Source organism: Neoarius graeffei, chromosome 1 (genome assembly GCF_027579695.1).
Source record: "Neoarius graeffei isolate fNeoGra1 chromosome 1, fNeoGra1.pri, whole genome shotgun sequence".
NCBI classification, from domain to species: Eukaryota; Metazoa; Chordata; class Actinopteri; order Siluriformes; family Ariidae; genus Neoarius; species Neoarius graeffei.
The window spans coordinates 68,791,594-68,805,766 of NC_083569.1; the positions used below are offsets into that span (position 1 = coordinate 68,791,594).

The following is a 14,173-nucleotide window of genomic DNA, read 5'->3' on the forward strand; positions in this document are numbered from 1 at the left end:
GTGAAACGTTTTCAAGAATTTTCAAGCAAGTCCAGTTGCCCATTTCTACCACCCACAGTGTGCTTGATAATATATTTAGAATATGTACTAAAAATATGTATCTAAGATATTTGGTATACTCTATAAGGTGCCATAATGTTTCATGAAAAGTGATCGAAATTTTGCCATAAAAGTCATAAAATAGCAGCTTTTTCCATAACTTTGAGCTCCTGGTGCCACCATTAAACTTTTGAATTTAGTCAAAATAGTTCACCCAGTGTGTTTTCTTACCAAGAGGAGCATAAAAACAAAAATGCATCATGATCGGAGGAACTTTTCATTTTTAGGGGGCAATTGATGCACCCTAATGTATATTCCAGTTTTGTTCGTCCTGGGGCACCCCACACACCTACCAAATTTGACACGGATAGGTGAAACTATATACCGGGTAAAAGTCTCAATGAAATGAGGGGGCGCTATGGAGACCCTGGACACACCCGGTGCCAAGCCTCTATCCATGAGTAGCGGTGGCCAGGACTGATGTGTGTAGCAACTTTCATGAAGAAGAAGAATCCTTAGGAAATCCTTGTCCTGGAGCAACAACACCACATCACTGGCCAAAAAAGCCCAACAGCGTCTGTACTTCCTCCGCAAACTGAGGACAGCAAGAGTCCCGGCCCCCATCATGCACAATTTCTACAGAGGCACCATCGAGAACATCCTGACCAGCTGCATCACCGTGTGGTACTGCGCCTGCACCGTGTCCTGCTGCAAGTCTCTGCAGCGCATCGTGAGAGCAGCTGAGAGGATCATTGGTGTCTCTCTCCCTTCTCTAATGGATATTTATAACTCCCGCCTCACCCGCAAAGCCATCAGGATTGCAGGTGACCCCACCCACCCATCTCACAGCCTCTTCAGCCTGCTGCCATCGGGGAGGAGACTGCGGAGTCTCCAGGCCAAAACCAGCAGGCTCAAGAACAGTTTCTTTCACCAGGCGGTCAGGAGGCTCAACTCCCTCCCTGTTCTGCCCCTCCTCCTCCCCCTCTGCCCCCTGCCACAGATTCTGCTCGCACAGCCCCCTTCAGCATCTGACATGTCATCCTCACAGTTCCCCCCCAAACACACACCGTTCATGAACACACTGAACTCAGGGACCGCACATCTCACTTTACCTCGCTCATTTGCACTATTCCGCACTACCTCACCTTAACAGCTGCTAGTTTGTTTATACTGCTTATTTCATGTTTACCTGCTATACCTCAAGTGCCCTTGACTGTTTATTTGCACCAATTTATGTGTGTGTGTGTGTGTGTGTGTGTGTGTGTGTGTGTGTGTGTGTGTGAGAGAGAGAGAGAGAGAGAGTGTTTAGTCTATGTCTAGTTTATATCTAGAGTGTTTATACTGTTTATATTGTCTGAGTGTTTAGTCTATGGCTAGTCCCTATCTAGAGTGTTTTTATACTGTTTATATTGTTTGTTTTTTCAATTATTTTATTTTTATTTATTTATTGCATTGCCTGTTTGCACCGTGGGTCAGAGAGGACTGATATTTCATCTGTGCTGTACGGTACATACATGTCAACCTATACGGAATGTCCGTATTTTATATGGATTTGATTCAATAAACGGGCATACAAATAAAGTTATACGGATTCTTTAAAAAAACTTCAATATTTATTTAGAGCTATAATCAATTCCCACAATGATAAAAGAGCGCATAACATTCATTTACAAACGTACTGTACACCACAGAAAGCACAGACAGCCAGTAAAGAGTCTTATGAAATCGCGCGTTATCTTGTGGTAGCGAGACTTCGTTCCACTTTTGATCATGCGCACACCGCATTGCGAGAATCCCGCCAACCGGGAAGTAACATTTTGTTTGAAATGCATATTTCCATCTGAGCAACTTTCACTAGCGACTGAAAAGATTCTGAATGGGCACTCCGGCAAGATCAACACAGACTCTTGCTGTGACATGCAGCCTCGTGAGGTATTGGTGCAGACTGCTAAAAAAGCTGTCATGGAGTACAATTCAGAACATTAGAGTGACACTTTGTGTTTTTGTCGAACATTGGAGTTTTGTATTCATTCTGAAGGTTTATTGTTATTAATATTGAATAAAAAGTAACTTGGATATATCATTGTTAATTATCATTCAAATTTTAGGTAAATTATTTTAATTTGCATCTTATATGGATTTTATAAGGGAAATACGGATTTTGGAGGTTGGTTATACAGGTTTGATTGACCAAAGGTTGACATGTATGGCTGTATGTCGAGCATGTATAGCATATTTGACAATAAAGTTGACTTGACTTGAAAACAATAGGGCCTTGCACCTCAGTGCAGCACCCTCAGGTGGATACTAAAGGCCAGGCACCTCTAGTGCTCGGGCCCTAAATAGGAACAAGCACAAAAACACACCAAAGGGCCAGGTGCAAACATGAAAACATTTCAGTTTTTGAAGGAAAAAAAAAAAAAAGTATGCATCACTGGGGAAACAGTCCAGTATCCAAATCTGTCAAAAGGGCCAATTACACTCTCTCCAAACAATTAAAGTTATTTCTGAATATTTCACAGTCCGATAAGCCCAGTGAGGTTTTAAAGAAAAGCATTTTCTGAGAGCTTGTAAAGCAGACTTCAAAGTAGCTAAGAAATCAGGAAGGGGGAGAGAAAAAAAAAAAGCGTAGGTTTATAATACCTAGAGTTGGTGGCAACTCGGAAACTTTGTTCAAAAGAGCTCCACAGAAAACAACAGAGATAAGTAGAAGCACGAGTGTGTGTGTACTTGTGTATACATGTCTGTATGTACCTGTACAGATGCTGCAATAGCGCTGCCAGAGTTGATCTGTTGATCTTGGGTAAACTCTGAATATACGTGGAGTACTTCTCAACCCTGTCCTTCTCACTCACTTCATCTGAAACCAAGCACGGCACGGTTAGAAACTGCGGCAGCCAGTGAGTGCTGCACGTAACTGTTCCATAAGTTATATAACAGGACTGAGCAGTGATACCCGAGTACAAGTAAAGACTGCTGGGAAATGACTCAAGCAAAAATAAAGAGTAAACTGCTGGCACATGTTTTACAGCATCTGATGATGCATACACTTGGGTAAACTGAAAGGAGCACAAGGAACTTTTTGCTCCCCGTCAACATTTTCTCATGTGAATTAAAACGAATGCTCTTTGTTTCAAAGTGTAATGTTTTATTACAGTCGTAAAACTGTTAGCGATAAAGGCAAACACAATATTCGCTTCAGTACATCTATGAAACCAAAAGCCATGTGGAATATTTCTCTGTATTATGATTCAGATGATGGGGCTCTTTCCCATACTGCCGTGAAACGTTCGAGTGTCGTATAGTCATGCAAGCCGAGATGAAATAACTGCGACTTTGGTGAAGAGGGCACTTGTGACTAGCAAACACTTCATCTGGTTAAATATTTTCTGTGGGAACAATGCATGTTTGGATCGCCGACCCATTACTGGGCTTCAGCGCACTTCAGTCACTCGTGTAATCGTCCCAGTACAAAGACATGAACCAAATATTTAACCGTTATATTTAAATGGGTCATCATTTTACATACAGTACGTACAGTGGTGCTTGAAAGTTTGTGAACCCTTTAGAATTTTCTATATTTCTGCATAAATATGACCCAAAACATCATCAGATTTTCACACAAGTCCTAAAAGTAGATAAAGAGAACCCAGTTAGACAAATTAGACAAAAATATGATACTTAGTCATTTATTTACTGAGGAAAATGATCCAATATTACATATCTGTGAGTGGCAAAAGTATGTGAACCTCTAGGATTAGCAGTTAATTTGAAGGTGAAATGAGAGTCAGGTGTTTTCAATCAATTGGATGACAAATCAGGTGTGAGTGGGCACCCTGTTTTATTTAAAGAACAGGGATCTATCAAAGTCTGATCTTCACAACACATATTTGTGGAAGTGTATCATGGCACGAACAAAGGAGATTTCTGAGGACCTCAGAAAAAGCATTGTTGATGCTCATCAGGCTGGAAAAGGTTACAAAACCATCTCTAAAGAGTTTGGATTCCACCAATCCACAGTCAGACAGATTGTGTACAAATGGAGGAAATTCAAGACCATTGTTACCCTCCCCAGGAGTGGTCAACCAACAAAGATCATTCCAAGAGCAAGGCGTGTAATAGTTGGCGAGGTCACAAAGGACCCCAGGGTAACTTCTAAGCAACTGAAGGCCTCTCTCACATTGGCTAATGTTCATGTTCATGAGTCCACCATCAGGAGAACACTGAACAACAAATGGTGTGCATGGCAGGGTTGCAAGGAGAAAGCCACTGCTCTCCAAAAAAAAAAAAAAAAAAACATGCTGCTTGTCTGCAGTTTGCTAAAGATCACATGGACAAGCCAGAAGGCTATTGGAAAAATATTTTGTGGACGGCTGAGGCCAAAATAGAACAATTTGGTTAAAATGAGAAGCGTTAAGTTTGGAGAAAGGAAAACACTGCATTCCAGCATAACAACCTTATCCCATCTGTGAAACATGGTGGTGGTAGTATCATGTTTTGGGCCTGTTTTGCTGCATCTGGGCCAGGACGGCTTGCCATCATTGATGGAGCAATGAATTCTGAATTATACCAGGGAATTCTAAAGGAAAATGTCAGGACATCTGTCCATGAACTGAATTTCAAGAGAAGTTGGGTCATGCAGCAAGACAACAACCCTAAGCACACAAGTTGTTCTACCAAAGAATGGTTAAAGAAGAATAAAGTTCATGTTTTGGAATGGCCAAGTCAAAGTCCTGACCTTAATCCAATCAAGGTCAGGACTTAATCCAGTTGAAATGTTATGGAAGGACCTGAAGCGAGCAGTTCATGTGAGGAAACCCACCAACATCCCAGAGTTGAAGCTGTTTTGTATGGAGGAAATTCCTCCAAGCCGGTGTGCAGGACTGATCAACAGATACCGGAAACATTTACTTGCAGTTATTGCTGCACAAGGGGGTCACACCAGATACTGAAAGCAAAGGTTCACATACTTTTGCCACTCACAGATATGTAATATTGGATCATTTTCCTCAATAAATAAATGACCAAGTATAATATTTTTGTCTCATTTGTTTAACTGGGTTCTGTTTATCTACTTTTAGGACTTGTGTGAAAATCTGATGATGTTTTGGGTCATATTTTTGCAGAAATATAGAACATTCTAAAGGGTTCACAAACTTTTAAGCACCACTGTATACACTACCATTCAAAAGTTTGGGGTCACCCAGACAATTTTGTGTTTTCCATGAAAAGTCACACTTTTATTTCCCACCATAAGTTGTAAAATGAATAGAAAATATAGTCAAGACATTTTTCTGGCCATTTTGAGCATTTAATCGACCCCACAAATGTGATGCTCCAGAAACTCAATCTGCTCAAAGGAAGGTCAGTTTTATAGCTTTTCTAAAGAGCTCAACTGTTTTCAGCGGTGCTAACATGATTGTACAAGGGTTTTCTAATCATCCATTAGCCTTCTGAGGCAATGAGCAAACACATTGTACCATTAGAACACTGGAGTGAGAGTTGCTGGAAATGGGCCTCTATACACCTATGGAGATATTGCACCAAAAACCACACATTTGCAGCTAGAATAGTCATTTAGCACATTAGCAATGTATAGAGTGGATTTCTGATTAGTTTAAAGTGATCTTCATTGAAAAGAACAGTGCTTTTCTTTCAGAAATAAGGACATTTCAAAGTGACCCCAAACTTTTGAATGGTAGTGTATGTAATTTGGAAATTTATCCAAAAAGTGTGTCCCCTATCTAGTGAGTGCTACAGTCATTCATGGCCAAGAGCCAAGTGAGCTGTAAATTTGGCTCTGTTCTCTGGGAAGGTGGACAGGCATACTCTGTCTCAATCACAGTGACACCAGGCAAATCGGGGCAGCCGTGAACTCACGAAAGCGAAAAGGGACAGATAGCACTTTCCTCTGAGCATGTTGCATCGCTTGGCTTCATGGGTCTCGGAGGAAACGCCCGTTAGCGTCTACTTTCATGAGATGAGTTGGTAGCTGGCGGCACGGTGGTGTAGTGGTTAGCGCTGTCGCCTCACAGCAAGAAGGTTCGGGTTCAAGCCCTGTGGCTGGCGAGGGCCTTTCTGTGTGGAGTTTGCATGTTCTCCCCGTGTCCGCGTGGGTTTCCTCCGGGTGCTCCGGTTTCCCCCACAGTCCAAAGACATGCAGGTTAGGTTAACTGGTGACTCTAAATTGACCGTAGGTGTGAATGGCTGTCTGTGTCTATGTGTCAGCCCTGTGATGACCTGGCGACTTGTCCAGGGTGTACCCCGCCTTTCGCCCGTAGTCAGCTGGGATAGGCTCCAGCTTGCCTGCGACCCTGTAGAACAGGATAAAGCGGCTAGAGATAATGAGATGAGTTGGTAGCTGTTGTATGATACGGTAGAGCTGGCTCGTGGGTAAAGGCCGATTTGTACTTCCGCATCGAATCTACATCACAGGTACAGCATCGATACTTGTTGCGGGTGAAGTATTTATAAGTGCACGTGGTGCGCGTCTCCTCTAGGAGGCTCTGTCGCATGAAACACCGCAGACTTTACTGCTTTATACATACAGTAGCAGGTAAAGTTTGGACACAGCTTCAAATCCAATGTTTTTTTCTTAATTTTTTATGAATTAAAAGTCACTTCATGTCTTAAAGAAATGATGGATGTCGTTTCTCTTGACTTAGTCGAGCAGTTCTTGACATAATATGGATTACTACAGTTGTGGAATAGGGCTGTTTACTGTATTATTGTTTACCATTTACTGTTTGATCTCAAAACACATTAAGGCGGCAAGAAATTGCATTAATTAACTTTTAACGAGGCACCTGTTAATTGAAAAGCATTCCAGGTGACGACCTCATGAAGCTGGTTATGATGATGACGATAGTGTGCAAAGCGTCAAGGTAAACGCTGGTTACTCTGAAGAATCTAAAATATATATATATATTTTAAAAAAAAACACTTTTTGGCTCAGCCTTTAGCTGAAGCCTATAGAGGTACTGGTCTGTTTCACAGAGTTTGAGTGTGTTTAAGAATGTAATTGGTGTGCCAGCCTCAGGTAGCGATTCCACAGTCGCGGTGTGGCACCACTGCGTGCTGACTATGTAAGTGCCATGTTACATAACCTCACTTTGCAATGTAATCCTCCATGGCCAAGTGTTCCAGAGCGCTGTCCAGGAAAGGAGCTGAGTTTGTAACATCTGTTCGAATCCTGGCGTCAACATATTTCTGAGCGGGCTATTTTTTCTATTTATGTATCACTGCTTCCATCTCCCTGTCAGACAAAGGCTGAACTCAGACCTGCACACGTCTATAGTTTTGTTTAACCTAACTCCATTTATTTTTTTCGCGGTCCAAATCCTACGCTCTGATTGGCTGGCGAGCGGGTCCATATCCTACGATACAGACCCCAGTTACGGACCCCGGTTAGGGACCTCTGGCGACTCGCTCATTCACAACAACAACAAACATAGTAGCAATTTTTGTCAACATTTATTTATTTATTTTTAAGATTTATTTATAAGATTATCAAAAATCTTATGAATTTTTGCCAGCATTTCTCAGAATAGCATTAATTTTACAGCATGGATAGCGATAACGACAGTGTTCACAGCAAAAGTGAGTTTTACTACCCTGAGGAAGAAGAAATAAAAGAAAAAATTTCAGGAGAAAGCTAAAAACCTCTAACTGTTGCTAACGCCGAGCAAAAACATGGCTGAATCCTGAATGACTCAGTTTTGTATAAATAGGGGACGACATAGGCGGCAAAATGTAGTTTTTTTCCTGCTATGGAAGTGCACTTGTGTACCGAGGAGGAAGCCATTTGCATTACAGCCATGAATGAGGATTCAAAATAGCATTAATTTTACAGCATGGATAGCGATAAAGACAGTGTTCACAGCGAAAGCGAGTTTTACTGCCCTGAGGAAGAAGAAATAAAAGAAAACATTTCAGGAGAAAGCTAAAAACCTCTAACTTCCTAACCTCATTAGTTAATGAGGCCCATTTTGGACCATGTTATCCTAATACATAATATTATGTTAGGTAAAAACTTTAAACCAGTACAATCTCTTCTTCAAAGTTTCACCAAATGGCTTTATTTATGCAATATAAAGGTCATAATTCTGTATAACTGGTCAAGCAAAAACATGGCTGAATCCTGAATGACTCCTATTTGTATAAATAGGGGACGACATTGGTGGCAAAATGTAGTTTTTTTTCCTGCCATGGAAGTGCACTTGTATACCGAGGAGGAAGCCATTTGCATTACAGCCGTGAATGAGGATTCAAAATGGCGGCTCGGCTCGGTTTTCCCTTTCGGGCGCTCTCGCTTTCTGTTAGAATTTGGTAAAGAAAAAAATAAATATATTATTTACCAGGTTAAGGTCGGTCCGTATGGTGAAGTACCCTGACCTCCACCTTGAATACTGACCAAGGCCCTCTTTCAAGACCTTGGTCACGATATTTCACGATACGGACCTCCCAGCTGGTAAATAACATACGTGTTCCAGACGTTATTTCATAGTTTTGATGTCTTCAGTATTGTTCTACAATGTAAAAATAGTCAAAATACAGAAGCGTCTATAAATGAGTAGGCCCGTCCAAACTTCTGACTGGTACTCTATAGCAGGGGTTCTCAACCTTTACTACTTTAAGACCCACCTATTCATACTGGTAACGAGTCGAGGCCCGTTAAAAAAGATCCCCAATTATTTTGGCTCATCTATTCTAGTAGAATCTAATAGTCTATTGTAAAGTGTACTAACGGAATGCAACATCACTCCCTGTTACAGATGGGAGCCCAGGAATTAAATAAAGGCAATAAAAACATTTTTTAATTGTAAAGTATTGTATTTAAAACTGTATGGATGTCCCAGAAGCCAAACCTTGCATGCAGGGCATTCTCAGTCAAAAGGGATTAAAGATTTTTTGTGGGTTTTTTTAAAGACGGTGTATATTTTTAGTCTTTTGTATTTGTAAACATTTGTATCTGTACATGCACAACCCCACCAGCTCTGCTGATCAACTTATCGTGTTTAAATAAAGTCATTCATTCATTCATTATGAGTTGGAAAATTATCTATCCGTCAATTTCCCCGACATTTCAAACTACCTGGTGCTGCAGACATTGTTCTACATGGACAAACAGATGAAAACCTGGAAGAGCATGGAGGAGTACAACTTTTCATATGTGGCTGGGTTAAAGAGCTGGGGATCAGGACACTACAAGATAAATCCTGGATCATTTATACCCGGGTAAGGAGAGATTTCTGGGTTTTTTGTCCACATCTTTGCGATGCTTGCTAGGACGCTACAAGTTTTAGTATCGGGTGTAAACAAACCACAGCTGCTCAATTCTCAATCCTCCCTGCTCTTCTCTTTCAGCAGGCATCACAGATCCATAGAAATTACCCACAAACGTATTTATTTATTCTGCACACTATGCGCGCGCGTGCACGTGGGTTAAACGGAGAGGAGGAATGTGACAAAAATAAAGGCTTGTTGTTCTTAATTTACCCACAAATGTATTTATTCCACTTGAAAAGTGTTTGGCAAACCAGCTACCGGATTTGAGACACGACGACATCCTGAACTATTTAGTATTTGGTTTCAAACTTGGGAAAAAAAAACTCCGCGGCCCACTAATTGAGAAACACTGCTCTATAGTATGTGTGAATGGAATGCACTGTAGGAATAATACACAGAAAAACGCTGACTTTAACGAATTTTCTGGGGGAAAGAAACCTTCTCATTCATCTCATTATCTGTAGCCGCTTTATCCTGTTCTACAGGGTCGCAGGCAAGCTGGAGCCTATCCCAGCTGACTACGGGCGAAAGGCGGGGTACACCCTGGACAAGTCGCCAGGTCATCACAGGGCTGACACATAGACACAGACAGCCATTCACACTCACACCTACGGTCAATTTAGAGTCACCAGTTAACCTAACCTGCATGTCTTTGGACTGTGGGGGAAACCGGAGCACCCGGAGGAAACCCACGCGGACACGGGGAGAACATGCAAACTCCGCACAGAAAGGCCCTCGCCGGGCACGGGGCTCGAACCCGGACCTTCTTGCTGTGAGGCGACAGCGCTAACCACTACACCACCGTGCCGCCCCGGAAAGAAACCTTGCATGAGTAAATTATAAACCAAGTGACTTCTCACTGAAAGCATTTCTGTAGTGTTGTAACTCGTCTGCATTCAGCGGGATGAGCAGCCCGAAGCGAAAGTCCCACTAGATGCTCAGGAACGAGGCACAAATATAATGCCATCGTGTTTAAATCCACAGGATTTGATGCACGATTAAACTAGCCATTATAATGATCTACAGACACTGTAGAGCCTTACACTTCATATATTTACATCAACACAGTATCGTGACCGTAGATTTCCATGGAGAAAAAGGAGCATCTGGAAACGCGATTATACAAAAAGGACCAATCACGGTTTTTGTGATCTGCGTCACCGCAACACATTTCTGGAGAGGTGCACGCCAGGCTACGGTATAGATTTGACGCAGAAGTATGCAGTAAATTGGCTTTAAGAGTTGGTCAGTGACCAAAATAGGGAGAAAATGTGGAAAACAATCAATAACTAAGCAATGTTTAATTAAAAATTGAATATGGCAGGTAAGGTGTTGGAAATGAACAAAAAAAAGTGCTGGTTTTTACTAAAATGCATCAGAATAAAACTTGCCATCAAGTTCACAGAAACACATACTTTTGTAAAGTATAATATTCCCAAAACATCTAGGTAAAGCAACAAAATATATTTCTATATTTGTTTCAATACGAATACTAACCGAGGGCAGAAATCCAGTAAGGGTAGAGCTCTTTGGCTAATAAAGCATCCTCGCAGTTGGACAGGAAGCCTTTGAGTACATCCGTGACGTCTTCTAACTGATGATCCTGAACTCGAAGTTTAACATTTCGTGCGTCTCTGGTGAACTCGTCCAGCAGCTGAGCCACACGCTTTGGGTCACCGTTCTTTCGATAGATGCCCTGATTACACAAACCTGGGGTCAAAGTTCAATGTAAAAGTTAGGTTTGAAAAAAAGATAACAGAGTAAGGGGGGGAAAAATGCACAGAGAAAGAAAATAAACATACCGTATTGCATAACGAAGGAAATACAGCTGTCAATGATGATCGGGACGTCATTTTTGGTCAGCTGTTGATTGCTTAGTGCTTTCCCGTCTCTGTCTGCAGCTAACTGGATGGCAGAGTGCCATAAAGTGAAGTCCTGTTTAGTGAAGCCATGAATGTAGATCGTCCTGCACCCCACCCACCCACACACACACACACACACACCCCAATGCATGATGGTTCACGAGTCCAATTCATTTTCATTACGAACTTAAAGAAGTTATCCAAGAAAAGCCATGGTTCAAGTACAAGAACATTTCAGTAATAAAAAGAGATTACCTGCCACTCTCAACCATGAGCAGAACCTGAATCCTCTCATCTCCTTCCAAATGAGTGGAGATGGCTATGTACACAAAAACAACAAAAATTGAAAGAGTAAATAAAAAAAAAAAAAAAGTAGTACAAAAACAGGCCAATACTTTAGGGGAAAGTTGAGGCTCTTTGGCAGACATGGTTCATATTGTTCATATTTTGCATTTGGCTGAGAGTAAAACTCCTGTTTGAAGCAAGCAGGGCAGAAAGCTCAGTGTCGCTGGTCATTATTTCTCCCAGCATGCGCAGGAGAAAGCTGTCTAACGACGTCTGACCATTCTCATCAAACGCATACAAACACCCCGCGATGCCCTGGCCTATTTACTGAACAACCCCCTTCAACACCTGAGTGCATATCTCATGACAGTTTAAATCTCTTCATCTCTGGATTCTTCTGGTTCTAAATATCACTGCTTCTCAGCCCACACTCTATCTTCAACCACAAGACAAAACATCTACGCACAGCATGCTACGGATACTAAATACAGTATATTGTCTGTTCTAGACTGGACGTCTGGAACAAGAAACTTTTATTTAAAGGAAAAAAAAAATTACACCTATTCCCTTGCCTTTAATAATACAGCTTTGAAAGAAATGAAACATGGGACCTTGAGTGAGGCGAAAACAAGGTACATTAATTAACTCTAACCAGCTTTCAGTTGTAAACAGTTTTGTTTACAGCTTTCGCTGAATGTAAGTTTAAAAAAAAAAAAAAAGATGCTAAAAACATCACCCTTATTAAGTACCGTTATCTGAAATATGACAAACACTCATGATATTAATTAAAAACAACAATCTCTCCATCCTGCTCTACTCCCTTGAACCTTTATAGCACATTATGCCTGGGGTAAAATATGTTTGTGCAAAAATAGATCCGATTGTGCAGTCATTAATATTAGGATTGGAGGGAGTCTTGACTGCAATCTGCAGTTTCTTTGTTGTGTAAGGCTCAAGGAAACAACAGAAATCAATGCAGAATCTTCCACTATAATAATAATTAGCGGAACATCAAAATAATAATCGTTACATGTGCCTTTCATAACTATTAAAACAAAAATTGAGGATTTTTTGAGCTGTATTAAACGAACTTGAGACACAGCTGAAGGTCTGTATTTTTATCAGTATTCTCAAGGACATAACTGAGGGTCAAGTGGTAGATAGTTGTTAGTTTTTATTTGAAGCAATGTTTTACAGACTCTTTAGACAGGATACAAAACACACTCCCGAAACCCGTGCTCTGCACAAAACCCAGGACGCTACAGGACTGCCTGTGGGTCACCGGCTCATTTTCAGACACGGCACCTCTGCTTCTTCGGTCTCAGCCAGTTCCCCATGAGCGCTACTTTTATGCTGCTCTAAGGATGACTGTTCCAGCAGTTAAAATTCAAAGAGTGCGCCACTGACTCACAAATCTAGCCCCAGGATCTCTCCGTCCTTTAGTTTCAAAATCAGCTTTTGGCTTCTAATAAAGGAAACATGAACAACCAACTATCCACCTGAGTTCTTCATCCTGACACTGAAACATAGGCCCTATTCGTTTAACACCAAGTCCCAGCTTATTCCGCAGTTACGTACTGGGTCTGGTGGGTTTAAGGTTGGATGTAATTCTTGCTGCCATGTATAACTGGGTCACGGTTATCCACTAACGCAGGGCTTTTCAAAAAGTGTGGGGCACGCCTCCCCTAGGGGGTGCCAGAGCTCTTGGGGGGGGGGGGGGGGGGGGGGTAACGTGAGGAAAAATAAACCAGAATAAGTTACTATTGCGGACATTTAGCGAACTTCAGCTAGCCTTTGCCAGAGACAAAATGGATCGATTTTTAGTACCTAAAGCTACAGTGAGTGAGGAGACAGAGTCTGGGCCATTTCTCAGTGTCTTTGTTTTTTTTTTTAACCAATAGTTTTTCAGTTAATATTTAACATACTCAATTTTAATCACAAAAAGAAAATCGCAACAATTTCTCGCAACTTTCACTTCCTCCCACAATGTAATCGCAACAAAAACCTTAAAAAAAAAAAACACCGCAACTTTCATCGCAATTTTTTGGAAACCCCCCGCATCATCAGAAATTTTAGCCCACAACAATCACAAAAAAGGCCCGCAGAATCCTGGGAGGGACTGAAAAAAGAAGGAAGTACGACCACGATTATTTAAAGTTTGGATTTTCATGGACTGGATCTGAAGATGCTCCACTGCCACAGTGTGTTGTCTGCCAAGACGTGCTAGCTAACGATGCTATGAGATGTTTAAAATGTGTAAAAAAAGATGTTTAAAAAAAATAAAAGCACAGATGTTTAAAATGTGTAAAAAAAGAGGTTTTTAAAAAGCTCATGTGTTTAAAATGTGTAAAGAAAAAAAATGTGCACAACAACCTTTTTTTTTTTTTAAATATGAATGGAACATTAAGTATAGCAACAACAAAAATTGTAAGGGGGGCGCTGTTGTTTATTTGCTCTCTGAGGGGGGGCTGACTCTCCCACACTTTGAAAACCCCTGCGCTAACGGATGAATAGTCAAAAGTAAGCAAGACAAGCTTGCTTAAAATATGCAATACAGTAATACCAGTACAATTAATTGTCAAAAACTGCAATACTATTGGTATTTTTCATAGGGATAAGATGTGAATATTGAGTAAGTTGGAAAAATGCAACACTAACACTGACCCTAATGATCAGTTAATAAATCAATCAATCTGAAT

At 41.1% G+C, this 14,173-nt stretch overlaps 1 protein-coding gene across 6 annotated transcripts in view; it reads right to left on the reverse strand.

Moving 5' to 3' along the window:
• Positions 1-14,173, reverse strand: part of arap2 (ArfGAP with RhoGAP domain, ankyrin repeat and PH domain 2) — a 184,318-nt gene that overhangs the window by 47,422 nt on the left and 122,723 nt on the right. For all 6 annotated transcript variants that reach the window (XM_060916930.1, XM_060917332.1, XM_060917247.1 and 3 more), the window contains 4 exons: positions 11,445-11,508; positions 11,130-11,293; positions 10,825-11,037; positions 2,794-2,899 (listed from right to left, as the gene is read on the reverse strand). In XM_060916930.1, the coding sequence (XP_060772913.1) occupies positions 2,794-2,899; positions 10,825-11,037; positions 11,130-11,293; positions 11,445-11,508 (547 nt within the window). The remainder of the gene's footprint in view (positions 1-2,793; positions 2,900-10,824; positions 11,038-11,129; positions 11,294-11,444; positions 11,509-14,173) is intronic.